This window comes from Anser cygnoides, chromosome 32, assembly GCF_040182565.1.
Source record: "Anser cygnoides isolate HZ-2024a breed goose chromosome 32, Taihu_goose_T2T_genome, whole genome shotgun sequence".
Classification (NCBI taxonomy): Eukaryota; Metazoa; Chordata; class Aves; order Anseriformes; family Anatidae; genus Anser; species Anser cygnoides.
The window spans coordinates 2,586,584-2,614,541 of NC_089904.1; the positions used below are offsets into that span (position 1 = coordinate 2,586,584).

A 27,958-nucleotide genomic window follows, 5' to 3' on the forward strand; every position below is an offset into this window, starting at 1 on the left:
AGTCCGGTTCAGTACCCCACAGTAAATGCCAGTAACACACAGTACCCCAGTAAATGCCCTGGTTCAAAGCGCGTCCGTGCTGGCATCTCCTTCGGGCTGCGGGACACGAGCAGGGCCCAGCTGGGCTGTTTGAAATGCATCTTTTACTGTGCCTACAAGCCCTCCAAGCACCCCCGGTGTAGCTCCAGCTCCGCCTGTTCCATTCAGTCCAGGGCCTTTGCTGGAGAGCTGCAACTGCAGGGGAAACATCTCCCCTTGGCCTCCCATGGGGCAGGCTGTAGCGTGAGTGTGGGGGGGATGAGGACGACCTGAATGCATGGGGACACCCCAGGCTGGCAGAGCTGATTTCTGCTTGTGCTGTTTATTATTACTGGGATGGAACAGAAGAGGTGTTTTTAGAAACAGAATCCTAGAATGCTTTGGGTTGGAGGGGACCTTAATGACCACTGACCTTAAGGACACCCCCTCCCAGTGCCCCCCCCCAGCACGCCCCACAGCACAGAACCTTCCAGAGCGCCCCCCCCACCCAGCCCGGCCCTGCCTCAGCTCTGCCTCCCGCCTGAGGGTGGTGAAGGCTGTGCACCCCCACAAAGGGAGGAAGGCTTGTAGCTCCCAGGTCTTCCATTTTCCCCTTTGTAGAATGGGGGCTATGTTTCCTCTCCTCCAGTCAGTGGGAACTACTTAAACAGACTTCCACAGCCTCTCCTGTATGATGGCCAGTGGCTTAGCAAGTCCACCGGTTCCCTCAGGCCCCGTGGACGTAGCTCACTGGGAAACTACTGGTGGGGACATGGGAGTTGAAATAGTGAGGGGAAAGGGGGACATATGGGAGTGGGGGCACAGGCGAGTGAAAATGGGGGGCACGCTGGGGGGCACGGGGGATTCTCAGGGAGCCTGTTGGTTGTGCTCCCAGATGGCTGCACGACGGCGGTGCTGTAGCGCAGGTTTGCGCTTTTGTTCCAAAGGGCAAAGTGACAGCGGAGCCCAGCAGAGCCTTCTCTTTGAGGCCCCTGAAGCTCTCCTGCAGGCAGCCAGGAGGGGACAGCTCACTCGAGGCCACACCTGAGGAGAAACAAGGTGCTTGTGGCAGAGCCGGGTGAACGATGGCGGCAGCAGGCACGGTGGGCCTGCAGCAGGCTTCCAGAAGCAGCAATGGTGTGAAATGCGTCACAGCTGGCACAGACCGCTGCCCCGAGCACACCTGGGCCGTTGGTCCAAAGGGGAAAGTGGGTTCTGAAAGAGCCGGGCCTTTCCAAGCAGCTCGTAGCAGGGAGCAGAAGCTTCACAAGTTACAGGCTGAGCAGCCTTTCCACAGCCCCCTGACGACTTTTTCAGTGGGGATCCAGCCACCCCTCTAGACCCTGCCTGGTCATACCATCCCCACCACGGTGGGTATGGTGTTCTGGGTCTGCCTGGGATGGACTCAACCTTCCCCACAGCAGCCCATGCAGCACTATGCTCTGTACTTCTGGCTAGAACTGACTTGATATTGCACCAATGTGTTTTGTCTACTGCTGAGCCGTGCTGGCACAGCATCAGGACTCCCACAGCGCCCTCCCTCTGCCACCCCCCAGCCCCAAATCCAGTCGGCTGGCTGTGGGCAAGAGGTGGGGAGGGGGCATTGCCAGGGCAGCTGACCCAAAAAGACCAAAGGGATAGTCCATACGGCAACGTCACGCTCAGCAATAAAAGCTGTGGAAGGGGAGGGAGAAGGGGGGGAGACACAGGGGACACAGATTCCTTGGTCAAGATCTTTATTTATTCCTCCGATTCCTCCGTTTCTTCCTTCCTCTCCTGCTGCAAGATCTCAGCTCATCATCGCTATCCTGCAGGAGATCACGTAGCTCTGGAGGCACAGTTGTCACCAGGTCATCGTCTGAAACTTCTTCTACCAAATTAGAGGGGACAAATCCTCTCGTGCCATCCGTCAGCTCTCCCACAAACCAGCCGTCTTCATCCATGTCTCCATAGACATAGACGTATTCTCCCGCAGTCAGAGGAAGCTCTGCTTCGGGGTGCTCATTAGGACCCTCGAAAGGATCGTAGCTGTATCGAGCTAAAAATTTTCGAAGTTTTAGCGATTCTTCTTCCGAGGACTGCAGGATGAAGGACACATGCTCTGCTCCTGCTTCTTCGTTCCCATGCACAGGGCCCTGGTCTGAAAGAAGGCGGCACCCAGGACTGTTGTGTGCGGCATCTGATGTCCAGGTGCTTGTGTGGGATGCCGGGACCTTGGTTGCCTCCTCAGAAACATCAGAGCTGTCTTCGCGGTTGCAAAGGTCATGGGACTGCTCTGCATAGGCCTGTGCTGTGGGAGAAGATGTCACCTGTGGTAGTCCTGAACCGACACGGTTGGATTCTTTTCTTTTTTCTTGCTCAAGTTGCTGAGAGAGCAGCTCCCATTGTTGACTTTGGTGCTGATTCTGTTTCTCTAATTCTCTCAGCTGCGCTTGAGACGCTTGCGTGTCTTCCTCATGTGTCCTTCTTTGCTCTGCCCAAGCCCTCTGCAAATGCTCAACTTCCTCTTTCTTCTTCTGCAGCAGTCGCCTTGTTTCCTCGAGGTCGTTCTCCTGTTGTTGCCTTCGTCCTGCCAGTTGTCTCATGGCTTTCAGTTCACAACCCAGATCTTGCAGTCGTGTTTGAAGACGTTTGGCCTCTCCGATGGCAGAATTTCGCTGCTCTGTCACTTGCACGAGTTTCCCCTTCAGAGCAGCGTTGTCAGATCGAACCTCGTCTATCCGCTCCTTCTGCCCACGGAGCTGAGAATTTTCTTCTGCGCGCCTGGCATTTTCATTTGTCATCTCTCTCAGACGCACTTTCAGCTCCTCGTACCTTTGCTGCAGTCTTGAGCGTTCCTGATCCAGGTTCCTGTGAGGCCTAAGTTTTGTCCCAGCCTCGGTTTCCGATTCCCCTCTCTGCTGCTGGTCGACCTGCTCTGTCTTTGCAGCAGTCTTTCCAGATTTCAGGTCGGTCTCTTTCAGTTGCCTGGTGTTTTCTTTCAGGTGCTTGGTAAGGAGGCCTAGCATACTAGTCTTCTGCTGGAGCCTCTCCACCTCCTCCCCCAGTTCCAGAGCGCTTTCCTTCCCCAGAAGGCGGGTCTCCTCTTGAAGGACACCGCATTGCCTCTGCAGGTCCTCCAGGGCATGCTGCAGATGAGCTTTCTCCTGCAGCAGCTGGCTGTCTCCACTGCCAGGTGGGCAGGCCTCTTGTTGCGCTGCCACCTGAACACCCACGTCTGTGACCGCCCGCCCGCAGCTCTTCCCTTCTCCCTGGAGGTGAGCTTTTAAGCTGGAGTGGGTTGTCTGCTGCCCTCCTCCCCCAGCAGCACCAGATGCACCGGGGCTCTTCGAAGAGCAGGTCCCGGTGGTCCCTGCGCCCAGGCGAGTCTGCAGGCGGTGCCAGGCCGCAGCCCTGTCTTCGCTGTGGGAGGCAGACGGCCTCCCCTCAGCCTGCTCCAGGATGTACTGCTGGAAGAGCCTTCTCTGCAGTTCCAGTTCATTTTGGAGGCTTACGATGCGGGCGGTCTGCTTGCTGTCCTTCCGCCAGTGGAGCTGCCTGTGGACCTCCTGCAGCTTGCTGCGGGCCTCGCTGCTGCTGCTGCAGCCGTGCCTCACCAGCTCCTCGGCCAGCTCCTGCTGCAGGTCCCGCGCCTGGCGGACGGCGTCGTCCCGCTGCTCTTGGAGCAACTCCTGTGCCTGGCGCCACTCGGCCTCCTTCTCACGCAGCAGCTGACGGATCTCTGTTGCCCGCTGCTTCTGGCTCAGCTCCCACAGCCGCTGCAGCTCCCGTGCCCGTTGCTGCTCCCATCTGGAGCGTAGCTTCTCAGCCAGAAGCTGCCGCTCCTGCTCTGCCATCTTCTTTATCTGGCGGGTTTCATCAGCAAAGCGGCGGTGCAGCTCCTGCGAGTGGAGACGCTCGGCCTCCAGCTGGGCCCGCAGCGCCTCCAGCTCCTGCCTGTGCTCCTCCTGCTGCACAGGCCTGCTGGGGGGTCGCGCTGGGCCCCGACGGGATGAGGGGTGACTGTGCGCCACGGGCCCCTGGCCCACACCACCCCGGATCATGGCTTAAGGGATGAGAACGATGAACGTTCACCAAACGCTGCCAGCAATAGCCACCAGCGATCGCACGGCCTGGACCTCTGAGGGACAGCAGCCTCTGAGCCCTCAGCAGACACCGGCTCCCAGCACCGCGCAGCAGCAGAGGTCGCCTCTGCCACTGGCCCGGCCTGGGCGAGCGCGGCCTTATATAGTGTCCGGGTGATGACGTCATAAAGGAGGGGTGACGTCATATGACCTTATATGGTGCGTGCCCGCCCGGACACACCCCGACAGCCTCAGCGCAAGGGGTGCAGAGGAGGGAGGTGAAGGGTTGTTAACGAGTGCAGACGCAGCCCCCGCGCAGGTGCGCAACGAGAATGTGTCTGTGAGGCCTCAGGCACGGGCACAGCTTACGGGTCTGGGCCACGTCTGTCCTTTAGTGTGGCAAGCGTGGTAGTGATGACATACAGCATTACACAGCCATTAGCATGGGTTGTTAACGAGGGTTAACAACCCCTAGAAGGGTTGTTAACGAGGTCATATGACGTCATCCCTCCTCTATGACGCCATCACCCGGACACTATATAAGGCCGCGCTCGCCCAGGCCGGGCCAGTGGCAGAGGCGACCTCTGCTGCTGCGCGGTGCTGGGAGCCGGTGTCTGCTGAGGGCTCAGAGGCTGCTGTCCCTCAGAGGTCCAGGCCGTGCGATCGCTGGTGGATCGCTCACCCAGAAGAGGGTGAGGGCAGAGTAACCTCCCCGGAGACCGCACAGCCCGCAGGCGGGCGAGGGCGTGAACAGGGCTCCGTGTGAGGCTGCAAGCGGTGAGGGGCAGGCAGGAGCCCCCCCGGCTGCCTGGGCGCAGCGCCTGGCCTCTACTTGTCTTGGGGCCGCGAGGGAGGGCCACGTGGGGCAGCCGTGTGTGCTGCTGAGGCTGGCAGGGGGGCCAAAGGAAAGGGGTCCCAGGGGCTGTGGGCACTGGTAACATCACAGGGTGGGATGCTGACATTGGAGGTGGCCTCACAGAGGCCCACGGGTCAAGCAGCCCTGTGCACGCTGTGCAGGTGCAGGCGCGAGGGGGGGAGGTCATGAAGGGGTCTTGGAGCACATGTAGGCCCGCATGTACACCCGTAGCCGGTGCTATCCCGATGGCGTCGGGCAGTGGCAGAGGGCCATGGTGTCACGTGGGAGGCGGGTGTCTGTCTGTGCACGGGGAAACTGATGGACCCTCATTCCTGCAGGCGGCAGAGATCCTCACGGCTACCCCGGGAGCCAAGAAATGCCCCGCGAGCTCCAGGAGCACCCGATGGAGCTCACCAGAGAGGTCAGTGTCCCCTCCTCTGTCCGTGTCCCTCAGCTGTGACAGCTAGGGCAGTGTCAGGGGCTAAGTGCCTCTCTCCCACTCCTCTTTGCAGAAACGTTGCGTGGCCCAGCTTCAGGAGCTGGTGGAATCGTTGAAGGTGAGTTCACAGACCCTCAGAGTCAGAGAATCACAGAAGTCTTGAGGTAGGAAGAGATGGCTGGTGGCGATGATCTTATCAATGACAAATTCAAGGAGAATGGCAAGGATATCCTGCCATGTGGAGAGGAAGCTCCAGGGAGACCTTTGGAACAACCTTCCGATACCTACAGCTGGAGAAAGCCGGGGAGCGCAGTGATACATGGCAAGGAGTAATGGCTTTAAACTAAAAGAGGGTAGATTTAGATGAGATACAAGGAAGAAATTCTTCACTCAGAGGGTGGTGAGGCACTGGAACAGGCTGCTCAGAGAAGCTGTGGATGCCCCATCCCTGGAAGTGTTTAAGGCCAGGCTGGACGGGGCTTGGAGCAAGCTGGTCTAGTGGAAGGTGTCCCTACCCACGGCAGGGGGACTGGAATTTGATTCTCTTGAAGGGCCTTTCCAACCCAACCCCTTCTATGGTTCTGTGATCCTATGAGTGTCCTTCCCATGGGTCTGGAGCTCCAGCAGCTGGAGGGATGGTTGCCCAGATGGAGGAGTTGGGTCCGGGGGTCCCTCTTCCTGCCCCTCAGTGCCTGCAGGGCTGGGTAGGAGAGGGGACGCGGTGCCCGAGGGCAGCCAGGAGGGGACACTGGCAAGGATCTCCAGCCAGGCAGAGATCTCACAGCAGTGCCCCAGTGCCCTGATGGCTGCTCCTCTTCCCTTCCTCTCCCACAGGAACTTGAGCTGAAAATGAAGGAAGCAACAGCTGACGAACTGAAGGTGGGCTGCAAGGCAGAGGGCAGAAGTTGGCCCATCCTTAGAGGGTCAGAGAGGGGGGTGCCAGCGCTGCTTCTGTGCAGCCCAGCGGCCTCAGGCAGCGGTGTAGCTGGGCCAGACATTTGTGCCAGAATGCGGTGGAGAGGGAAGGGGGGGGGACATCATTTCCCTGTGCCTGTCTCTGTGAGTCGCCAGGTCTCCCTGTGCCTTGGGGCAGTGGGGGAGCTAGACGGCATGGCCCCAGAGCTGGAGAGCAGTGAGGGTCCCTGGGTCCCAGCACCGCTGTCCAGAATGCTGTGCCTGTTGTTTTGCAGCACATTGCCCAACTGGAAGAGCAGCTGCGGGAGGAGGAGGAGCAGAGAAAGGTAGCGTGCAGGGGCCAAGGGGAACCGTGGGGGTGCCCGCTGGCACAGGGTGGGTGATGTGGAGGAGGGCTGCAGCGGGCACAGGGAGTCAACAATTCTGTCTCCCAGGTGCTGCGTCAGGAATTAACGCATCTACAAGAGGATAAAGAAGAGAAGGAAATAGAACATGCCTGGTGAGTGAGGACTGCCCCCCTCCCCTCCCTTGCCCCACACTTGTACCCAGGGGCTTCTCCGCAGCACCCAGCGGAGCAATGGGACCGCCAGGGCTGGAGCCGGGCAACCAGGGATGGAGTGTGGGAGCGAGTTCTGATCAGCACCTGGCGTGACAGAGGAGCCCCATCCCGGTCCTGGGGTGTGCACGTGCTGCTGGGGAGCCCCCGTGGTGATGGAGTTCTGCACTCACCCAACCAAAAACCCTGTTACTTGCAGGCAGCAGCAGATGGAACTGGAGGCCGTGGCACAGGGGTGTGTGATGTCAGAGGTGCTGGAAGCACGACTGGTAAGGGGGAGAGCCCATGACAACCCCTGCCCCTGCCCCCGCCAGCACGGGGCTCCCTAGGGACAGGAGCGAAATGGAGCGCCTGGTCCAGGCCCGGGCTGTGCTCCTGCAGGTAACTCCTGCTCTTGGGCACGAGCCCGGACTGTGCGGTGGGGCCTGACAAGTGTCCCTACCTTGTGTTGACCTACAGAAGACGGAGGAACTGGCGAGGAGAAGAGGTGCCTTTTCCTGGCTGTGGTGAGTGTCCCCTCAGGTGCCCTGTGCCCACCCAGGTTCCCCTGCAGCGACTGGGATGGCCAGGACGCCTGCTGCGGCGTGTTTGCCCAATGCCGAGGTGTCTTCCTGGGCTTGTGGAGGCTCACGTCCAAGCCTGTCCGAATGAGCAATGAGAAATGCCTGGAGGGGCAGCCTGTGGGGCTCCCAGAACAGCCCCCTCTGGCATGGGTGCGGGATGCGTCCAGCCTGCCCTTTTTCCAGCTCTTTTTCTGCCCCACAGGACATTCTGCCTGATCTTTGTGTGCGTGGAGCTGGCCGTCGCTTTCATGCTCGGTGTCGCGGTGCTCTACGCCTCCTATTACGACCGGGAGTTCTTCCACCTGCTGCTTCATGTGCTGCCAGAAGACATCTTCACTGACCTGGCACACTTCCTTGAAGAGACCCCGTCTCTGGTCAGTGAGGGCGTGCTGCCCCACTGACATCTCCTCTAAATAAAACCGAGGCTGCTCTACCCAGTTCCTCTGTGCCTGTGCAAGAAAGGGAACTGACCAGGAAAAAAACAAGTACTGAGTCCCTCTACAGATAGGTAGGAGAAACTTCACGTTTGCAGGGCCCCGGGGGACTTCAAGCACCATCTGTGTGCTGGAGGGATAACACCGCAAGACATCAGCAATCCGGGAGGGTCCTGGGGTGCGCTGATGGCAGCTTCCTCACCTGCCTGCTATCCCGAGCAGTGGATATGTATGGGGTGAGCAGCCCCTCACCCCAATGCTGAGCGGGGGCTGCTGTTCCCAGCATGGCATAGAGTCTAGGGAAGGGTTTAAAGAAGATGGTAGGAACAAGTCAGGACTGAACTGGTCCTCACAGCTCCTTGCGCTTTGAACCAGGGCATTTACTGGGGTAAATCCAGGTATGGGGGGCAGTGACCCACCCCTGGGTGCTAATGGAGGGCTGGGAAGCGTCCCTCCACAACTCACTTCTGGCACCAGCCCCAGAGCAGTGACAGCCATGTCCCAGTGGGCAGCAGCACTGAATCCCAGCTCAGAAATCTGTGCTCGTCCATGTGTCGCAAAAGGAATGATGCGCTTCACTCCTAAGAGAGAAGCAGCAATAGATTTATTGCTGAAAACAGTGATGGAGCAAAGCCAAATATGCCTGCTGAATGGCTGCTTGGCAGCTTACCAGTGTGTGGGGCTAGCAGAGGGCATCAAACAGACCTCAGTGTGACCACAAGTCAGCCCAGCCTTACAGGGTGCAGTGCACACAGGGGCCTGGCACACCCCATCATTATCTGGGCACTACTGAGCGCACAACTCATACATGCTGGCCTGCTGTACGAATGAGAGGTCTGTTGGGCCTGCTGGGAACCTCTTGTCCCGATGCGGGAAACGTTTCTTGGCGCGCAACCTCAAGTTTCTTAGTGAGTGGGGCTACATCTGGCTGGTGGCCAGTCACTAGCGGTCTTCCCCAGGGCTCAGTTCTGGGGCCAATTACCTTCAACATGTTTATCAAAGATCTAGGTGCAGGAGAGGAATGGGTCCTCAGCAAGTTTGCCAATGACACTAAACTGGGAGGCACCGTTGACTCCGTGGAGGGCTGAGAGGCTTTGCAGAAGGATCTAGACAGATTGGCACACTGGGAGATTAGTAACGGCATGAAGTTCAACAACGGAAGCTGCCAGGTGCTGCCCCTGGGACAGCGTAATGCTGGATGCAAGCACAGGCTGGGAGACGAGTGGCTGGAGAGAGCAGCTCAGCAGAAAGGGCTCTGGAGGTGCAGCTCCACAGCAGGCTCAGCGTGAGCCAGCAGCCAAGTCCTGGCAGCCACGAGGGCAAAATGCATTCTGGAGTGCATTCAACCCAGTAAAGCCAGCCGTTAATTGTCTTGCTGCATTTAATTATCTTAATTAATTAATTAATAATTAATTTTCTTGCTGTATTTAGTACGTGTGCAGCCTCACCTTGAGTATTGTGTGCACTTCTGGGCTCCACAACACAAAAGGGATGTGGACGTCCTTGAAAGTGTCCGGAGCAGGGCAACAAAGCTGGCAAAAGGGCTGGAAGCCACGTCCTGTGAGGACAGGCTGAGGTCACCTGGGTTGTCTAGGCTGGAGAAGAGAAGGCAAAGAGGCCACCTCATTGCTTTCTACAACTTCCCGAGGAGGAGAAATGCAGAGGCAGGTGTCGATCTCTTCTCCCTGGTAACCGATGAAAGGATGCACGGGAATGGCACAAAGCTGCGCAAGGAGAGGTTCAGACTGTACCTGAGGAAAAACTGCCTTACCATGAGGGTGGTCAAACACTGGCACAGGCTTCCTGGTGAGGTGGTAACTCCCCATGCCTGTCAGTGTTCGAGAGGCATTTGGATGATGCCCTCAATAATAAGCTTTAACTTTTAGTTAACTCTGGAGTGGTTCAGCTGTTGGACTGGATGATCTTTGACGATCCCTTCCGACTCGAGCTATTCTATTCCATTCTATTCTAAAATGACCGATCCCCAGTGATGGGACCAATCCTGGAAAGGATGTGTTGCATAACTCTCTAAACCCCCTCTTTTACCCTTTTATTGCTGAGCATGACATTACATGGCGTGGAACGTCTTGTTGGTTAGTACGGTTGCTCTGCCTGGTTATGTCTCCTCCCAACCTCTGGCTCACCCCACGGCCATTCACTCGAGGGGCGGGTGTAATAGACAAATATAGTGTAAATAGGTGTAAAAATAGGTGTAAAAGAACTAGAGAAGGCCTCGATGCTGTGCAAACACTGGTCAGCAAAAGCGAACAACTTCAGCGCACTACCAGCATCGTTTTGGCCACAGCTCTAAAACACAGCACCTTACAAGCTGCTATTAAGAATATTAACTCTATCCCAGCCAGACGCAGTACAGGGGAGCAGGCCACGGCTGGAGGCCTTTGGGGCTGTTCTCATCAGTTACAGCTCATCCATCCCACAGGCACTCTGTGAAGCAGGTGCCCGAGCCGCTTCCACTTGTGGAGCTCCACATCACCCCAGAATGCCTCTGACAAGCAAGAGAATGGGAGAAGCCACCACCGCCTGAGGGAGAAGCAGCTACACCCCCCTCATTTTGAAAAGACTCAGACAAAGACTTGCATAAGTCTTTGCCAAGACTTATGACAAGATGCAGGTGAGAAAGAGCCTGACAGGGGGCTCATGCCCCAGCCCAACACTGGCTCTCCCTTCATGCGGCTCTCCTCTCCCCGTGCTTGGGATACTGGGGAATGGGCTTGCTCTCAGAACCCCTCCTGCATCTGTCACGTCTCTGACCAGGCTGTGTGCGCTGGCGTGGGACAAGGCCACCTTAGTGAGGTGTTCCCATCCGTTCCCGGTGCTCCTGAGAGTAAGAGATGAGCTGCAAGCAGCAGCTGCAGGGCTTGGCCTCTCCCTCACGCTCAGCCCTGCTCCTAGCTCTCTGCCTGTGTTGGTGCCAAGCAAGTGCTGCAGGCAGTAAGCATGATCTGGAGCAGGTGAGAGCAGACAGAGGCCTCTCTGGATAGAAAATTGCTGCTTATGACACTGATTCGTGGAAGAACTCCACAACTCAAAGCAAATGAATTATAAAGTAGGTATGTGGTTTATTTCAGCACCAGGCACATGCGGGACAGCTCCCAAAGGCATGCGCACCCCAACGCGGCAACTTGCTTGCGTTATAGACAGTAAAGAGTTACATAGGCATGAAGTTTCCCAATATGCCTATACATATGCATAACCTATCCCCGCGCGCAGTGCCTTCTGGTGGTGGTCGTCGGGGGGTCGTGGGGATGAAGGTTGGTGGCTCTTCTTCATCACCACTAGCCGACCCCCTGCCTTTGTACAGACTCAGCTGCTCCATGGCTCTTGTCCAAACCGCAAGGTCGGTCTTTTGAGACAGGTTTGGGTTTTTTTTGTTGTTTTTTTGAGACATGTTCACCTCGTTGCTTTCTAAAACTTCCCAAGGAGGACAAATGCAGAGGCAGGTGTCGATCTCTTCTCCACACTCACACACTACAGCCTGCCCTGGGGGGGGCACACTACAGCCGGCACTGGGGGGGGGTGTCCTTAAGGTCAGTGGTCATTAAGGTCCCCTCCAACCCAAAGCATTCTAGGATCCTGTTTCTAAAAACACCTCTTCTGTTCCATCCCAGTAATAATAAACAGCACAAGCAGAAATCAGCTCTGCCAGCCTGGGGTGTCCCCATGCATTCAGGTCGTCCTCATCCCCCCCACACCCACGCTACAGCCTGCCCCATGGGAGGCCAAGGGGAGATGTTTCCCCTGCAGTTGCAGCTCTCCAGCAAAGGCCCTGGACTGCATGGAACAGGCGGTGCTGGAGCTACACCGGGGGTGCTTGGAGGGCTTGTAGGCACAGTAAAAGATGCATTTCAAACAGCCCAGCTGGGCCCTGCTCGTGTCCCGCAGCCCGAAGGAGATGCCAGCACGGACGCGCTTTGAACCAGGGCATTTACTGGGGTAAATCCAGGTATGGGGGGCAGTGACCCACCCCTGGGTGCTGTTGACCACTGGTCAATATGCAGATCCCTGAGGAATGCCACTCGTTACTGGTTTCTGCCTGGACACTGAGCCTCTGACCGCTACTCTTTGAGTGCAACCATCTCGCCAATTCCTTACCCACCGAGTTGTCCGTCCATCCGATCCATGTCTCTCCAGTTTAGAGATCATGGGGGACAGTGCAAGTGCTTTGCACGAGTCCAGGTAGATGATGTCCGTTGCTCTTTCCCTACCCACCAATGCTGCAACCCCATCATAGAAGGGCACCAGATTTGTCAGGCATGATCTGCCCCGAGTGAAGCCGTGTTGTCTGTCACCAATCGCCTCCTTATTTTCTATAGCCCTCAGCAACAACTTCTCAGGTACGACGGACAGTGGGTGGTGAAGGCTGTGCACCCCCACAAAGGGAGGAAGGCTTGTAGCTCCCAGGTCTTCCATTTTCCCCTTTTTAGAATGGGGGCTATGTTTCCTCTCCTCCAGTCAGTGGGAACTACTTAAACAGACTTCCACAGCCTCTCCTGTATGATGGCCAGTGGCTTAGCAAGTCCACCGGTTCCCTCAGGCCCCGTGGACGTAGCTCACTGGGAAACTACTGGTGGGGACATGGGAGTTGAAATAGTGAGGGGAAAGGGGGACATATGGGAGTGGGGGCACAGGCGAGTGAAAATGGGGGGCACGCTGGGGGGCACGGGGGATTCTCAGGGAGCCTGTTGGTTGTGCTCCCAGATGGCTGCACGACGGCGGTGCTGTAGCGCAGGTTTGCGCTTTTGTTCCAAAGGGCAAAGTGACAGCGGAGCCCAGCAGAGCCTTCTCTTTGAGGCCCCTGAAGCTCTCCTGCAGGCAGCCAGGAGGGGACAGCTCACTCGAGGCCACACCTGAGGAGAAACAAGGTGCTTGTGGCAGAGCCGGGTGAACGATGGCGGCAGCAGGCACGGTGGGCCTGCAGCAGGCTTCCAGAAGCAGCAATGGTGTGAAATGCGTCACAGCTGGCACAGACCGCTGCCCCGAGCACACCTGGGCCGTTGGTCCAAAGGGGAAAGTGGGTTCTGAAAGAGCCGGGCCTTTCCAAGCAGCTCGTAGCAGGGAGCAGAAGCTTCACAAGTTACAGGCTGAGCAGCCTTTCCACAGCCCCCTGACGACTTTTTCAGTGGGGATCCAGCCACCCCTCTAGACCCTGCCTGGTCATACCATCCCCACCACGGTGGGTATGGTGTTCTGGGTCTGCCTGGGATGGACTCAACCTTCCCCACAGCAGCCCATGCAGCACTATGCTCTGTACTTCTGGCTAGAACTGACTTGATATTGCACCAATGTGTTTTGTCTACTGCTGAGCCGTGCTGGCACAGCATCAGGACTCCCACAGCGCCCTCCCTCTGCCACCCCCCAGCCCCAAATCCAGTCGGCTGGCTGTGGGCAAGAGGTGGGGAGGGGGCATTGCCAGGGCAGCTGACCCAAAAAGACCAAAGGGATAGTCCATACGGCAACGTCACGCTCAGCAATAAAAGCTGTGGAAGGGGAGGGAGAAGGGGGGGAGACACAGGGGACACAGATTCCTTGGTCAAGATCTTTATTTATTCCTCCGATTCCTCCGTTTCTTCCTTCCTCTCCTGCTGCAAGATCTCAGCTCATCATCGCTATCCTGCAGGAGATCACGTAGCTCTGGAGGCACAGTTGTCACCAGGTCATCGTCTGAAACTTCTTCTACCAAATTAGAGGGGACAAATCCTCTCCTGCCATCCGTCAGCTCTCCCACAAACCAGCCGTCTTCATCCATGTCTCCATAGACATAAACGTATTCTCCCGCAGTCAGAGGAAGCTCTGCTTCGGGGTGCTCATTAGGACCCTCGAAAGGATCGTAGCTATATCGAGCTAAAAATTTTCGAAGTTTTAGCGATTCTTCTTCCGAGGACTGCAGGATGAAGGACACATGCTCTGCTCCTGCTTCTTCGTTCCCATGCACAGGGCCCTGGTCTGAAAGAAGGCGGCACCCAGGACTGTTGTGTGCGGCATCTGATGTCGAGGTGCTTGTGTGGGATGCCGGGACCTTGGTTGCCTCCTCAGAAACATCAGAGCTGTCTTCGCGGTTGCAAAGGTCATGGGACTGCTCTGCATAGGCCTGTGCTGTGGGAGAAGATGTCACCTGTGGTAGTCCTGAACCGACACGGTTGGATTCTTTTCTTTTTTCTTGCTCAAGTTGCTGAGAGAGCAGCTCCCATTGTTGACTTTGGTGCTGATTCTGTTTCTCTAATTCTCTCAGCTGCGCTTGAGACGCTTGCGTGTCTTCCTCATGTGTCCTTCTTTGCTCTGCCCAAGCCCTCTGCAAATGCTCAACTTCCTCTTTCTTCTTCTGCAGCAGTCGCCTTGTTTCCTCGAGGTCGTTCTCCTGTTGTTGCCTTCGTCCTGCCAGTTGTCTCATGGCTTTCAGTTCACAACCCAGATCTTGCAGTCGTGTTTGAAGACGTTTGGCCTCTCCGATGGCAGAATTTCGCTGCTCTGTCACTTGCACGAGTTTCCCCTTCAGAGCAGCGTTGTCAGATCGAACCTCGTCTATCCGCTCCTTCTGCCCACGGAGCTGAGAATTTTCTTCTGCGCGCCTGGCATTTTCATTTGTCATCTCTCTCAGACGCACTTTCAGCTCCTCGTACCTTTGCTGCAGTCTTGAGCGTTCCTGATCCAGGTTCCTGTGAGGCCTAAGTTTTGTCCCAGCCTCGGTTTCCGATTCCCCTCTCTGCTGCTGGTCGACCTGCTCTGTCTTTGCAGCAGTCTTTCCAGATTTCAGGGCGATCTCTTTCAGTTGCCTGGTGTTTTCTTTCAGGTGCTTGGTAAGGAGGCCTAGCATACTAGTCTTCTGCTGGAGCCTCTCCACCTCCTCCCCCAGTTCCAGAGCGCTTTCCTTCCCCAGAAGGCGGGTCTCCTCTTGAAGGACACCGCATTGCCTCTGCAGGTCCTCCAGGGCATGCTGCAGATGAGCTTTCTCCTGCAGCAGCTGGCTGTCTCCACTGCCAGGTGGGCAGGCCTCTTGTTGCGCTGCCACCTGAACACCCACGTCTGTGACCGCCCGCCCGCAGCTCTTCCCTTCTCCCTGGAGGTGAGCTTTTAAGCTGGAGTGGGTTGTCTGCTGCCCTCCTCCCCCAGCAGCACCAGATGCACCGGGGCTCTTCGAAGAGCAGGTCCCGGTGGTCCCTGCGCCCAGGCGAGTCTGCAGGCGGTGCCAGGCCGCAGCCCTGTCTTCGCTGTGGGAGGCAGACGGCCTCCCCTCAGCCTGCTCCAGGATGTACTGCTGGAAGAGCCTTCTCTGCAGTTCCAGTTCATTTTGGAGGCTTACGATGCGGGCGGTCTGCTTGCTGTCCTTCCGCCAGTGGAGCTGCCTGTGGACCTCCTGCAGCTTGCTGCGGGCCTCGCTGCTGCTGCTGCAGCCGTGCCTCACCAGCTCCTCGGCCAGCTCCTGCTGCAGGTCCCGCGCCTGGCGGACGGCGTCGTCCCGCTGCTCTTGGAGCAACTCCTGTGCCTGGCGCCACTCGGCCTCCTTCTCACGCAGCAGCTGACGGATCTCTGTTGCCCGCTGCTTCTGGCTCAGCTCCCACAGCCGCTGCAGCTCCCGTGCCCGTTGCTGCTCCCATCTGGAGCGTAGCTTCTCAGCCAGAAGCTGCCGCTCCTGCTCTGCCATCTTCTTTATCTGGCGGGTTTCATCAGCAAAGCGGCGGTGCAGCTCCTGCGAGTGGAGACGCTCGGCCTCCAGCTGGGCCCGCAGCGCCTCCAGCTCCTGCCTGTGCTCCTCCTGCTGCACAGGCCTGCTGGGGGGTTGCGCTGGGCCCCGACGGGATGAGGGGTGACTGTGCGCCACGGGCCCCTGGCCCACACCACCCCGGATCATGGCTTAAGGGATGAGAACGATGAACGTTCACCAAACGCTGCCAGCAATAGCCACCAGCGATCGCACGGCCTGGGCCTCTGAGGGACAGCAGCCTCTGAGCCCTCAGCAGACACCGGCTCCCAGCACCGCGCAGCAGCAGAGGTCGCCTCTGCCACTGGCCCGGCCTGGGCGAGCGCGGCCTTATATAGTGTCCGGGTGATGGCGTCATAGAGGAGGGATGACGTCATATGACCTCGTTAACAACCCTTCTAGGGGTTGTTAACCCTCGTTAACAGCCCATGCTAATGGCTGTGTAATGCTGTATGTCATCACTACCACGCTTCCCCCACTAAAGGACAGACGTGGTCCAGACCCGTAAGCTGTGCCCGTGCCTGAGGCCTCACAGACACATTCTCGTTGCGCACCTGCGCGGGGGCTCCGTCTGCACTCGTTAACAACCCTTCACCTCCCTCCTCTGCACCCCTTGCGCTGAGGCTGTCGGGGTGTGTCCGGGCGGGCACGCACCATATAAGGTCATATGACGTCACCCCTCCTTTATGACGTCATCACCCGGACACTATATAAGGCCGCGCTCGCCCAGGCCGGGCCAGTGGCAGAGGCGACCTCTGCTGCTGCGCGGTGCTGGGAGCCGGTGTCTGCTGAGGGCTCAGAGGCTGCTGTCCCTCAGAGGTCCAGGCCGTGCGATCGCTGGTGGCTATTGCTGGCAGCGTTTGGTGAACGTTCATCGTTCTCATCCCTTAAGCCATGATCCGGGGTGGTGTGGGCCAGGGGCCCGTGGCGCACAGTCACCCCTCATCCCGTCGGGGCCCAGCGCGACCCCCCAGCAGGCCTGTGCAGCAGGAGGAGCACAGGCAGGAGCTGGAGGCGCTGCGGGCCCAGCTGGAGGCCGAGCGTCTCCACTCGCAGGAGCTGCACCGCCGCTTTGCTGATGAAACCCGCCAGATAAAGAAGATGGCAGAGCAGGAGCGGCAGCTTCTGGCTGAGAAGCTACGCTCCAGATGGGAGCAGCAACGGGCACGGGAGCTGCAGCGGCTGTGGGAGCTGAGCCAGAAGCAGCGGGCAACAGAGATCCGTCAGCTGCTGCGTGAGAAGGAGGCCGAGTGGCGCCAGGCACAGGAGTTGCTCCAAGAGCAGCGGGACGACGCCGTCCGCCAGGCGCGGGACCTGCAGCAGGAGCTGGCCGAGGAGCTGGTGAGGCACGGCTGCAGCAGCAGCAGCGAGGCCCGCAGCAAGCTGCAGGAGGTCCACAGGCAGCTCCACTGGCGGAAGGACAGCAAGCAGACCGCCCGCATCGTAAGCCTCCAAAATGAACTGGAACTGCAGAGAAGGCTCTTCCAGCAGTACATCCTGGAGCAGGCTGAGGGGAGGCCGTCTGCCTCCCACAGCGAAGACAGGGCTGCGGCCTGGCACCGCCTGCAGACTCGCCTGGGCGCAGGGACCACCGGGACCTGCTCTTCGAAGAGCCCCGGTGCATCTGGTGCTGCTGGGGGAGGAGGGCAGCAGACAACCCACTCCAGCTTAAAAGCTCACCTCCAGGGAGAAGGGAAGAGCTGCGGGCGGGCGGTCACAGACGTGGGTGTTCAGGTGGCAGCGCAACAAGAGGCCTGCCCACCTGGCAGTGGAGACAGCCAGCTGCTGCAGGAGAAAGCTCATCTGCAGCATGCCCTGGAGGACCTGCAGAGGCAATGCGGTGTCCTTCAAGAGGAGACCCGCCTTCTGGGGAAGGAAAGCGCTCTGGAACTGGGGGAGGAGGTGGAGAGGCTCCAGCAGAAGACTAGTATGCTAGGCCTCCTTACCAAGCACCTGAAAGAAAACACCAGGCAACTGAAAGAGACCGACCTGAAATCTGGAAAGACTGCTGCAAAGACAGAGCAGGTCGACCAGCAGCAGAGAGGGGAATCGGAAACCGAGGCTGGGACAAAACTTAGGCCTCACAGGAACCTGGATCAGGAACGCTCAAGACTGCAGCAAAGGTACGAGGAGCTGAAAGTGCGTCTGAGAGAGATGACAAATGAAAATGCCAGGCGCGCAGAAGAAAATTCTCAGCTCCGTGGGCAGAAGGAGCGGATAGACGAGGTTCGATCTGACAACGCTGCTCTGAAGGGGAAACTCGTGCAAGTGACAGAGCAGCGAAATTCTGCCATCGGAGAGGCCAAACGTCTTCAAACACGACTGCAAGATCTGGGTTGTGAACTGAAAGCCATGAGACAACTGGCAGGACGAAGGCAACAACAGGAGAACGACCTCGAGGAAACAAGGCGACTGCTGCAGAAGAAGAAAGAGGAAGTTGAGCATTTGCAGAGGGCTTGGGCAGAGCAAAGAAGGACACATGAGGAAGACACGCAAGCGTCTCAAGCGCAGCTGAGAGAATTAGAGAAACAGAATCAGCACCAAAGTCAACAATGGGAGCTGCTCTCTCAGCAACTTGAGCAAGAAAAAAGAAAAGAATCCAACCGTGTCGGTTCAGGACTACCACAGGTGACATCTTCTCCCACAGCACAGGCCTATGCAGAGCAGTCCCATGACCTTTGCAACCGCGAAGACAGCTCTGATGTTTCTGAGGAGGCAACCAAGGTCCCGGCATCCCACACAAGCACCTGGACATCAGATGCCGCACACAACAGTCCTGGGTGCCGCCTTCTTTCAGACCAGGGCCCTGTGCATGGGAACGAAGAAGCAGGAGCAGAGCATGTGTCCTTCATCCTGCAGTCCTCGGAAGAAGAATCGCTAAAACTTCGAAAATTTTTAGCTCGATACAGCTACGATCCTTTCGAGGGTCCTAATGAGCACCCCGAAGCAGAGCTTCCTCTGACTGCGGGAGAATACGTCTATGTCTATGGAGACATGGATGAAGACGGCTGGTTTGTGGGAGAGCTGACGGATGGCACGAGAGGATTTGTCCCCTCTAATTTGGTAGAAGAAGTTTCAGACGATGACCTGGTGACAACTGTGCCTCCAGAGCTACGTGATCTCCTGCAGGATAGCGATGATGAGCTGAGATCTTGCAGCAGGAGAGGAAGGAAGAAACGGAGGAATCGGAGGAATAAATAAAGATCTTGACCAAGGAATCTGTGTCCCCTGTGTCTCCCCCCCTTCTCCCTCCCCTTCCACAGCTTTTATTGCTGAGCGTGACGTTGCCGTATGGACTATCCCTTTGGTCTTTTTGGGTCAGCTGCCCTGGCAATGCCCCCTCCCCACCTCTTGCCCACAGCCAGCCGACTGGATTTGGGGCTGGGGGGTGGCAGAGGGAGGGCGCTGTGGGAGTCCTGATGCTGTGCCAGCACGGCTCAGCAGTAGACAAAACACATTGGTGCAATATCAAGTCAGTTCTAGCCAGAAGTACAGAGCATAGTGCTGCATGGGCTGCTGTGGGGAAGGTTGAGTCCATCCCAGGCAGACCCAGAACACCATACCCACCGTGGTGGGGATGGTATGACCAGGCAGGGTCTAGAGGGGTGGCTGGATCCCCACTGAAAAAGTCGTCAGGGGGCTGTGGAAAGGCTGCTCAGCCTGTAACTTGTGAAGCTTCTGCTCCCTGCTACGAGCTGCTTGGAAAGGCCCGGCTCTTTCAGAACCCACTTTCCCCTTTGGACCAACGGCCCAGGTGTGCTCGGGGCAGCGGTCTGTGCCAGCTGTGACGCATTTCACACCATTGCTGCTTCTGGAAGCCTGCTGCAGGCCCACCGTGCCTGCTGCCGCCATCGTTCACCCGGCTCTGCCACAAGCACCTTGTTTCTCCTCAGGTGTGGCCTCGAGTGAGCTGTCCCCTCCTGGCTGCCTGCAGGAGAGCTTCAGGGGCCTCAAAGAGAAGGCTCTGCTGGGCTCCGCTGTCACTTTGCCCTTTGGAACAAAAGCGCAAACCTGCGCTACAGCACCGCCGTCGTGCAGCCATCTGGGAGCACAACCAACAGGCTCCCTGAGAATCCCCCGTGCCCCCCAGCGTGCCCCCCATTTTCACTCGCCTGTGCCCCCACTCCCATATGTCCCCCTTTCCCCTCACTATTTCAACTCCCATGTCCCCACCAGTAGTTTCCCAGTGAGCTACGTCCACGGGGCCTGAGGGAACCGGTGGACTTGCTAAGCCACTGGCCATCATACAGGAGAGGCTGTGGAAGTCTGTTTAAGTAGTTCCCACTGACTGGAGGAGAGGAAACATAGCCCCCATTCTAAAAAGGGGAAAATGGAAGACCTGGGAGCTACAAGCCTTCCTCCCTTTGTGGGGGTGCACAGCCTTCACCACCCACTGTCCGTCGTACCTGAGAAGTTGTTGCTGAGGGCTATAGAAAATAAGGAGGCGATTGGTGACAGACAACACGGCTTCACTCGGGGCAGATCATGCCTGACAAATCTGGTGCCCTTCTATGATGGGGTTGCAGCATTGGTGGGTAGGGAAAGAGCAACGGACATCATCTACCTGGACTCGTGCAAAGCACTTGCACTGTCCCCCATGATCTCTAAACTGGAGAGACATGGATCGGATGGACGGACAACTCGGTGGGTAAGGAATTGGCGAGATGGTTGCACTCAAAGAGTAGCGGTCAGAGGCTCAGTGTCCAGGCAGAAACCAGTAACGAGTGGCATTCCTCAGGGATCTGCATATTGACCAGTGGTCAGTAGCACCCAGGGGTGGGTCACTGCCCCCCATACCTGGATTTACCCCAGTAAATGCCCTGGTTCAAAGCGCGTCCGTGCTGGCATCTCCTTCGGGCTGCGGGACACGAGCAGGGCCCAGCTGGGCTGTTTGAAATGCATCTTTTACTGTGCCTACAAGCCCTCCAAGCACCCCCGGTGTAGCTCCAGCACCGCCTGTTCCATTCAGTCCAGGGCCTTTGCTGGAGAGCTGCAACTGCAGGGGAAACATCTCCCCTTGGCCTCCCATGGGGCAGGCTGTAGCGTGAGTGTCGGGGGGATGAGGACGACCTGAATGCATGGGGACACCCCAGGCTGGCAGAGCTGATTTCTGCTTGTGCTGTTTATTATTACTGGGATGGAACAGAAGAGGTGTTTTTAGAAACAGAATCCTAGAATGCTTTGGGTTGGAGGGGACCTTAATGACCACTGACCTTAAGGACAGCCCCTCCCAGTGCCGGCTGTAGTGTGCCCCCCCCAGGGCAGGCTGTAGTGTGTGAGTGTGGAGAAGAGATCGACACCTGCCTCTGCATTTGTCCTCCTCGGGAAGTTGTAGAAAGCAACGAGGTGAACATGTCTCAAAAAAACAACAAAAAAAACCCAAACCTGTCTCAAAAGACCGACCTTGCGGTTTGGACAAGAGCCATGGAGCAGCTGAGTCTGTACAAAGGCAGGGGGTCGGCTAGTGGTGATGAAGAAGAGCCACCAACCTTCATCCCCACGACCCCCCGACGACCACCACCAGAAGGCACTGCGCGCGGGGATAGGTTATGCATATGTATAGGCATATTGGGAAACTTCATGCCTATGTAACTCTTTACTGTCTATAACGCAAGCAAGTTGCCGCGTTGGGGTGCGCATGCCTTTGGGAGCTGTCCCGCATGTGCCTGGTGCTGAAATAAACCACATACCTACTTTATAATTCATTTGCTTTGAGTTGTGGAGTTCTTCCACGAATCAGTGTCATAAGCAGCAATTTTCTATCCAGAGAGGCCTCTGTCTGCTCTCACCTGCTCCAGATCATGCTTACTGCCTGCAGCACTTGCTTGGCACCAACACAGGCAGAGAGCTAGGAGCAGGGCTGAGTGTGAGGGAGAGGCCAAGCCCTGCAGCTGCTGCTTGCAGCTCATCTCTTACTCTCAGGAGCACCGGGAACGGATGGGAACACCTCACTAAGGTGGCCTTGTCCCACGCCAGCGCACACAGCCTGGTCAGAGACGTGACAGATATAGGAGGGGTTCTGAGAGCAAGCCCATTCCCCAGTATCCCAAGCACGGGGAGAGGAGAGCCGCATGAAGGGAGAGCCAGTGTTGGGCTGGGGCATGAGCCCCCTGTCAGGCTCTTTCTCACCTGCATCTTGTCATAAGTCTTGGCAAAGACTTATGCAAGTCTTTGTCCGAGTCTTTTCAAAATGAGGGGGGTGTAGCTGCTTCTCCCTCAGGCGGTGGTGGCTTCTCCCATTCTCTTGCTTGTCAGAGGCATTCTGGGGTGATGTGGAGCTCCACAAGAGGAAGCGGCTCGGGCACCTGCTTCACAGAGTGCCTGTGGGATGGATGAGCTGTAACTGATGAGAACAGCCCCAAAGGCCTCCAGCCGTGGCCTGCTCCCCTGTACTGCGTCTGGCTGGGATAGAGTTAATATTCTTAATAGCAGCTTGTAAGGTGCTATGTTTTAGAGCTGTGGCCAAAACGATGCTGGTAGTGCGCTGAAGTTGTTCGCTTTTGCTGACCAGTGTTTGCACAGCATCGAGGCCTTCTCTAGTTCTTTTACACCTATTTTTACACCTATTTACACTATATTTGTCTATTACACCCGCCCCTCGAGTGAATGGCCGTGGGGTGAGCCAGAGGTTGGGAGGAGACATAACCAGGCAGAGCAACCGTACTAACCAACAAGACGTTCCACGCCATGTAATGTCATGCTCAGCAATAAAAGGGTAAAAGAGGGGGTTTAGAGAGTTATGCAACACATCCTTTCCAGGATTGGTCCCATCACTGGGGATCGGTCATTTTAGAATAGAATGGAATAGAATAGCTCGAGTCGGAAGGGATCTTCAAAGATCATCCAGTCCAACAGCTGAACCACTCCAGAGTTAACTAAAAGTTAAAGCTTATTATTGAGGGCATCATCCAAATGCCTCTCGAACACTGACAGGCATGGGGAGTTACCACCTCACCAGGAAGCCTGTGCCAGTGTTTGACCACCCTCATGGTAAGGCAGTTTTTCCTCAGGTACAGTCTGAACCTCTCCTTGCGCAGCTTTGTGCCATTCCCGTGCATCCTTTCATCGGTTACCAGGGAGAAGAGATCGACACCTGCCTCTGCATTTGTCCTCCTCGGGAAGTTGTAGAAAGCAATGAGGTGGCCTCTTTGCCTTCTCTTCTCCAGCCTAGACAAGCCAGGTGACCTCAGCCTGTCCTCACAGGACGTGGCTTCCAGCCCTTTTGCCAGCTTTGTTGCCCTGCTCCGGACACTTTCAAGGACGTCCACATCCCTTTTGTGTTGTGGAGCCCAGAAGTGCACACAATACTCAAGGTGAGGCTGCACACGTACTAAATACAGCAAGAAAATTAATTATTAATTAATTAATTAAGATAATTAAATGCAGCAAGACAATTAACGGCTGGCTTTACTGGGTTGAATGCACTCCAGAATGCATTTTGCCCTCGTGGCTGCCAGGACTTGGCTGCTGGCTCACGCTGAGCCTGCTGTGGAGCTGCACCTCCAGAGCCCTTTCTGCTGAGCTGCTCTCTCCAGCCACTCGTCTCCCAGCCTGTGCTTGCATCCAGCATTACGCTGTCCCAGGTGCAGCACCTGGCATCTTCCGTTGTTGAACTTCATGCCGTTACTAATCTCCCAGTGTGCCAATCTGTCTAGATCCTTCTGCAAAGCCTCTCAGCCCTCCACGGAGCCAACGGTGCCTCCCAGTTTAGTGTCATTGGCAAACTTGCTGAGGACCCATTCCTCTCCTGCACCTAGATCTTTGATAAACATGTTGAAGGTAATTGGCCCCAGAACTGAGCCCTGGGGAAGACCGCTAGAGACTGGCCACCAGCCAGATGTAGCCCCACTCACTAAGAAACTTGAGGTTGCGCGCCAAGAAACGTTTCCCGCATCGGGACAAGAGGTTCCCAGCAGGCCCAACAGACCTCTCATTCGTACAGCAGGCCAGCGTGTATGAGTTGTGCGCTCAGTAGTGCCCAGATAATGATGGGGTGTGCCAGGCCCCTGTGTGCACTGCACCCTGTAAGGCTGGGCTGACTTGTGGTCACACTGAGGTCTGTTTGATGCCCTCTGCTAGCCCCACACACTGGTAAGCTGCCAAGCAGCCATTCAGCAGGCATATTTGGCTTTGCTCCATCACTGTTTTCAGCAATAAATCTATTGCTGCTTCTCTCTTAGGAGTGAAGCGCATCATTCCTTTTGCGACACATGGACGAGCACAGATTTCTGAGCTGGGATTCAGTGCTGCTGCCCACTGGGACATGGCTGTCACTGCTCTGGGGCTGGTGCCAGAAGTGAGTTGTGGAGGGACGCTTCCCAGCCCTCCATTAGCACCCAGGGGTGGGTCACTGCCCCCCATACCTGGATTTACCCCAGTAAATGCCCTGGTTCAAAGCGCGAGGAGCTGTGAGGACCAGTTCAGTCCTGACTTGTTCCTACCATCTTCTTTAAACCCTTCCCTAGACTCTATACCATGCTGGGAACAGCAGCCCCCGCTCAGCATTGGGGTGAGGGGCTGCTCACCCCATACATATCCACTGCTCGGGATAGCAGGCAGGTGAGGAAGCTGCCATCAGCGCACCCCAGGACCCTCCCGGATTGCTGATGTCTTGCGGTGTTATCCCTCCAGCACACAGATGGTGCTTGAAGTCCCCTGGGAGGACGGGGCCCTGCAAACGTGAAGTTTCTCCTACCTATCTGTAGAGGGACTCAGTACTTGTTTTTTTCCTGGTCAGTTCCCTTTCTTGCACAGGCACAGAGGAACTGGGTAGAGCAGCCTCGGTTTTATTTAGAGGAGATGTCAGTGGGGCAGCACGCCCTCACTGACCAGAGACGGGGTCTCTTCAAGGAAGTGTGCCAGGTCAGTGAAGATGTCTTCTGGCAGCACTTGAAGCAGCAGGTGGTAGAAGAACTCCCGGTCGTAATAGGAGGCGTAGAGCACCGCGACACCCAGCATGAAAGTGACGGCCAGCTCCACGCACAGGAAGATCAGGCAGAATGTCCTGTGGGGCAGAAAAAGAGCTGGAAAAAGGGCAGGCTGGACGCATCCCGCACCCATGCCAGAGGGGGCTGTTCTGGGAGCCCCACAGGCTGCCCCTCCAGGCATTTCTCATTGCTCATTCGGACAGGCTTGGACGTGAGCCTCCACAAGCCCAGGAAGACACCTCGGCATTGGGCAAACACGCCGCAGCAGGCGTCCTGGCCATCCCAGTCGCTGCAGGGGAACCTGGGTGGGCACAGGGCACCTGAGGGGACACTCACCACAGCCAGGAAAAGGCACCTCTTCTCCTCGCCAGTTCCTCCGTCTTCTGTAGGTCAACACAAGGTAGGGACACTTGTCAGGCCCCACCGCACAGTCCGGTTCAGTACCCCACAGTAAATGCCAGTAACACACAGTACCCCAGTAAATGCCCTGGTTCAAAGCGCGTCCGTGCTGGCATCTCCTTCGGGCTGCGGGACACGAGCAGGGCCCAGCTGGGCTGTTTGAAATGCATCTTTTACTGTGCCTACAAGCCCTCCAAGCACCCCCGGTGTAGCTCCAGCACCGCCTGTTCCATTCAGTCCAGGGCCTTTGCTGGAGAGCTGCAACTGCAGGGGAAACATCTCCCCTTGGCCTCCCATGGGGCAGGCTGTAGCGTGAGTGTGGGGGGGATGAGGACGACCTGAATGCATGGGGACACCCCAGGCTGGCAGAGCTGATTTCTGCTTGTGCTGTTTATTATTACTGGGATGGAACAGAAGAGGTGTTTTTAGAAACAGAATCCTAGAATGCTTTGGGTTGGAGGGGACCTTAATGACCACTGACCTTAAGGACAGCCCCTCCCAGTGCCCCCCCCCAGCACGCCCCACAGCACAGAACCTTCCAGAGCGCCCCCCCCACCCAGCCCGGCCCTGCCTCAGCTCTGCCTCCCGCCTGAGGGTGGTGAAGGCTGTGCACCCCCACAAAGGGAGGAAGGCTTGTAGCTCCCAGGTCTTCCATTTTCCCCTTTGTAGAATGGGGGCTATGTTTCCTCTCCTCCAGTCAGTGGGAACTACTTAAACAGACTTCCACAGCCTCTCCTGTATGATGGCCAGTGGCTTAGCAAGTCCACCGGTTCCCTCAGGCCCCGTGGACGTAGCTCACTGGGAAACTACTGGTGGGGACATGGGAGTTGAAATAGTGAGGGGAAAGGGGGACATATGGGAGTGGGGGCACAGGCGAGTGAAAATGGGGGGCACGCTGGGGGGCACGGGGGATTCTCAGGGAGCCTGTTGGTTGTGCTCCCAGATGGCTGCACGACGGCGGTGCTGTAGCGCAGGTTTGCGCTTTTGTTCCAAAGGGCAAAGTGACAGCGGAGCCCAGCAGAGCCTTCTCTTTGAGGCCCCTGAAGCTCTCCTGCAGGCAGCCAGGAGGGGACAGCTCACTCGAGGCCACACCTGAGGAGAAACAAGGTGCTTGTGGCAGAGCCGGGTGAACGATGGCGGCAGCAGGCACGGTGGGCCTGCAGCAGGCTTCCAGAAGCAGCAATGGTGTGAAATGCGTCACAGCTGGCACAGACCGCTGCCCCGAGCACACCTGGGCCGTTGGTCCAAAGGGGAAAGTGGGTTCTGAAAGAGCCGGGCCTTTCCAAGCAGCTCGTAGCAGGGAGCAGAAGCTTCACAAGTTACAGGCTGAGCAGCCTTTCCACAGCCCCCTGACGACTTTTTCAGTGGGGATCCAGCCACCCCTCTAGACCCTGCCTGGTCATACCATCCCCACCACGGTGGGTATGGTGTTCTGGGTCTGCCTGGGATGGACTCAACCTTCCCCACAGCAGCCCATGCAGCACTATGCTCTGTACTTCTGGCTAGAACTGACTTGATATTGCACCAATGTGTTTTGTCTACTGCTGAGCCGTGCTGGCACAGCATCAGGACTCCCACAGCGCCCTCCCTCTGCCACCCCCCAGCCCCAAATCCAGTCGGCTGGCTGTGGGCAAGAGGTGGGGAGGGGGCATTGCCAGGGCAGCTGACCCAAAAAGACCAAAGGGATAGTCCATACGGCAACGTCACGCTCAGCAATAAAAGCTGTGGAAGGGGAGGGAGAAGGGGGGGAGACACAGGGGACACAGATTCCTTGGTCAAGATCTTTATTTATTCCTCCGATTCCTCCGTTTCTTCCTTCCTCTCCTGCTGCAAGATCTCAGTTCATCATCGCTATCCTGCAGGAGATCACGTAGCTCTGGAGGCACAGTTGTCACCAGGTCATCGTCTGAAACTTCTTCTACCAAATTAGAGGGGACAAATCCTCTCGTGCCATCCGTCAGCTCTCCCACAAACCAGCCGTCTTCATCCATGTCTCCATAGACATAGACGTATTCTCCCGCAGTCAGAGGAAGCTCTGCTTCGGGGTGCTCATTAGGACCCTCGAAAGGATCGTAGCTGTATCGAGCTAAAAATTTTCGAAGTTTTAGCGATTCTTCTTCCGAGGACTGCAGGATGAAGGACACATGCTCTGCTCCTGCTTCTTCGTTCCCATGCACAGGGCCCTGGTCTGAAAGAAGGCGGCACCCAGGACTGTTGTGTGCGGCATCTGATGTCCAGGTGCTTGTGTGGGATGCCGGGACCTTGGTTGCCTCCTCAGAAACATCAGAGCTGTCTTCGCGGTTGCAAAGGTCATGGGACTGCTCTGCATAGGCCTGTGCTGTGGGAGAAGATGTCACCTGTGGTAGTCCTGAACCGACACGGTTGGATTCTTTTCTTTTTTCTTGCTCAAGTTGCTGAGAGAGCAGCTCCCATTGTTGACTTTGGTGCTGATTCTGTTTCTCTAATTCTCTCAGCTGCGCTTGAGACGCTTGCGTGTCTTCCTCATGTGTCCTTCTTTGCTCTGCCCAAGCCCTCTGCAAATGCTCAACTTCCTCTTTCTTCTTCTGCAGCAGTCGCCTTGTTTCCTCGAGGTCGTTCTCCTGTTGTTGCCTTCGTCCTGCCAGTTGTCTCATGGCTTTCAGTTCACAACCCAGATCTTGCAGTCGTGTTTGAAGACGTTTGGCCTCTCCGATGGCAGAATTTCGCTGCTCTGTCACTTGCACGAGTTTCCCCTTCAGAGCAGCGTTGTCAGATCGAACCTCGTCTATCCGCTCCTTCTGCCCACGGAGCTGAGAATTTTCTTCTGCGCGCCTGGCATTTTCATTTGTCATCTCTCTCAGACGCACTTTCAGCTCCTCGTACCTTTGCTGCAGTCTTGAGCGTTCCTGATCCAGGTTCCTGTGAGGCCTAAGTTTTGTCCCAGCCTCGGTTTCCGATTCCCCTCTCTGCTGCTGGTCGACCTGCTCTGTCTTTGCAGCAGTCTTTCCAGATTTCAGGGCGATCTCTTTCAGTTGCCTGGTGTTTTCTTTCAGGTGCTTGGTAAGGAGGCCTAGCATACTAGTCTTCTGCT

General features: G+C 56.9%; 3 protein-coding genes across 4 annotated transcripts in view; 1 reads left to right on the top strand and 2 right to left on the bottom strand.

The window, feature by feature from the left end:
• Positions 1 to 1,754: 1,754 nt before the first annotated feature.
• LOC136787991 (RIMS-binding protein 3C-like) lies at positions 1,755 to 4,061 on the bottom strand. Its single transcript, XM_066985436.1, has one exon. The coding sequence runs from the start codon at positions 4,059 to 4,061 to the stop codon at positions 1,755 to 1,757; it is 2,307 nt and encodes a 768-aa protein (XP_066841537.1).
• Positions 4,062 to 4,609: 548 nt separating this feature from the next.
• LOC136788012 (involucrin-like) overlaps positions 4,610 to 27,958 on the top strand; it is a 43,033-nt gene continuing 19,684 nt past the window's right edge. Inside the window, exons 1-2 of one of the 2 annotated variants that reach the window (XM_066985521.1) lie at positions 4,610 to 4,859; positions 5,277 to 5,359. Coding sequence is in view for 1 of the 2 variants with exons in the window: in XM_066985522.1 (XP_066841623.1) it covers positions 5,315 to 5,359 (45 nt within the window). In the remaining variant the exon portion in view is untranslated. The remainder of the gene's footprint in view (positions 4,860 to 5,276; positions 5,360 to 27,958) is intronic. The other variant, XM_066985522.1, reaches the window with a different exon arrangement.
• Positions 13,389 to 15,947, bottom strand: LOC136788022 (RIMS-binding protein 3C-like). Its single transcript, XM_066985559.1, has one exon. The coding sequence runs from the start codon at positions 15,710 to 15,712 to the stop codon at positions 13,406 to 13,408; it is 2,307 nt and encodes a 768-aa protein (XP_066841660.1). The 5' UTR covers positions 15,713 to 15,947; the 3' UTR covers positions 13,389 to 13,405.

Bases quoted from the DNA above. Each gene is read 5' to 3' on its own strand.
- LOC136787991 (XM_066985436.1), bottom strand. From the start codon at position 4,061: ATGATCCGGGGTGGTGTGGGCCAGGGGCCCGTGGCGCACAGTCACCCC.
- LOC136788022 (XM_066985559.1), bottom strand. From the start codon at position 15,712: ATGATCCGGGGTGGTGTGGGCCAGGGGCCCGTGGCGCACAGTCACCCC.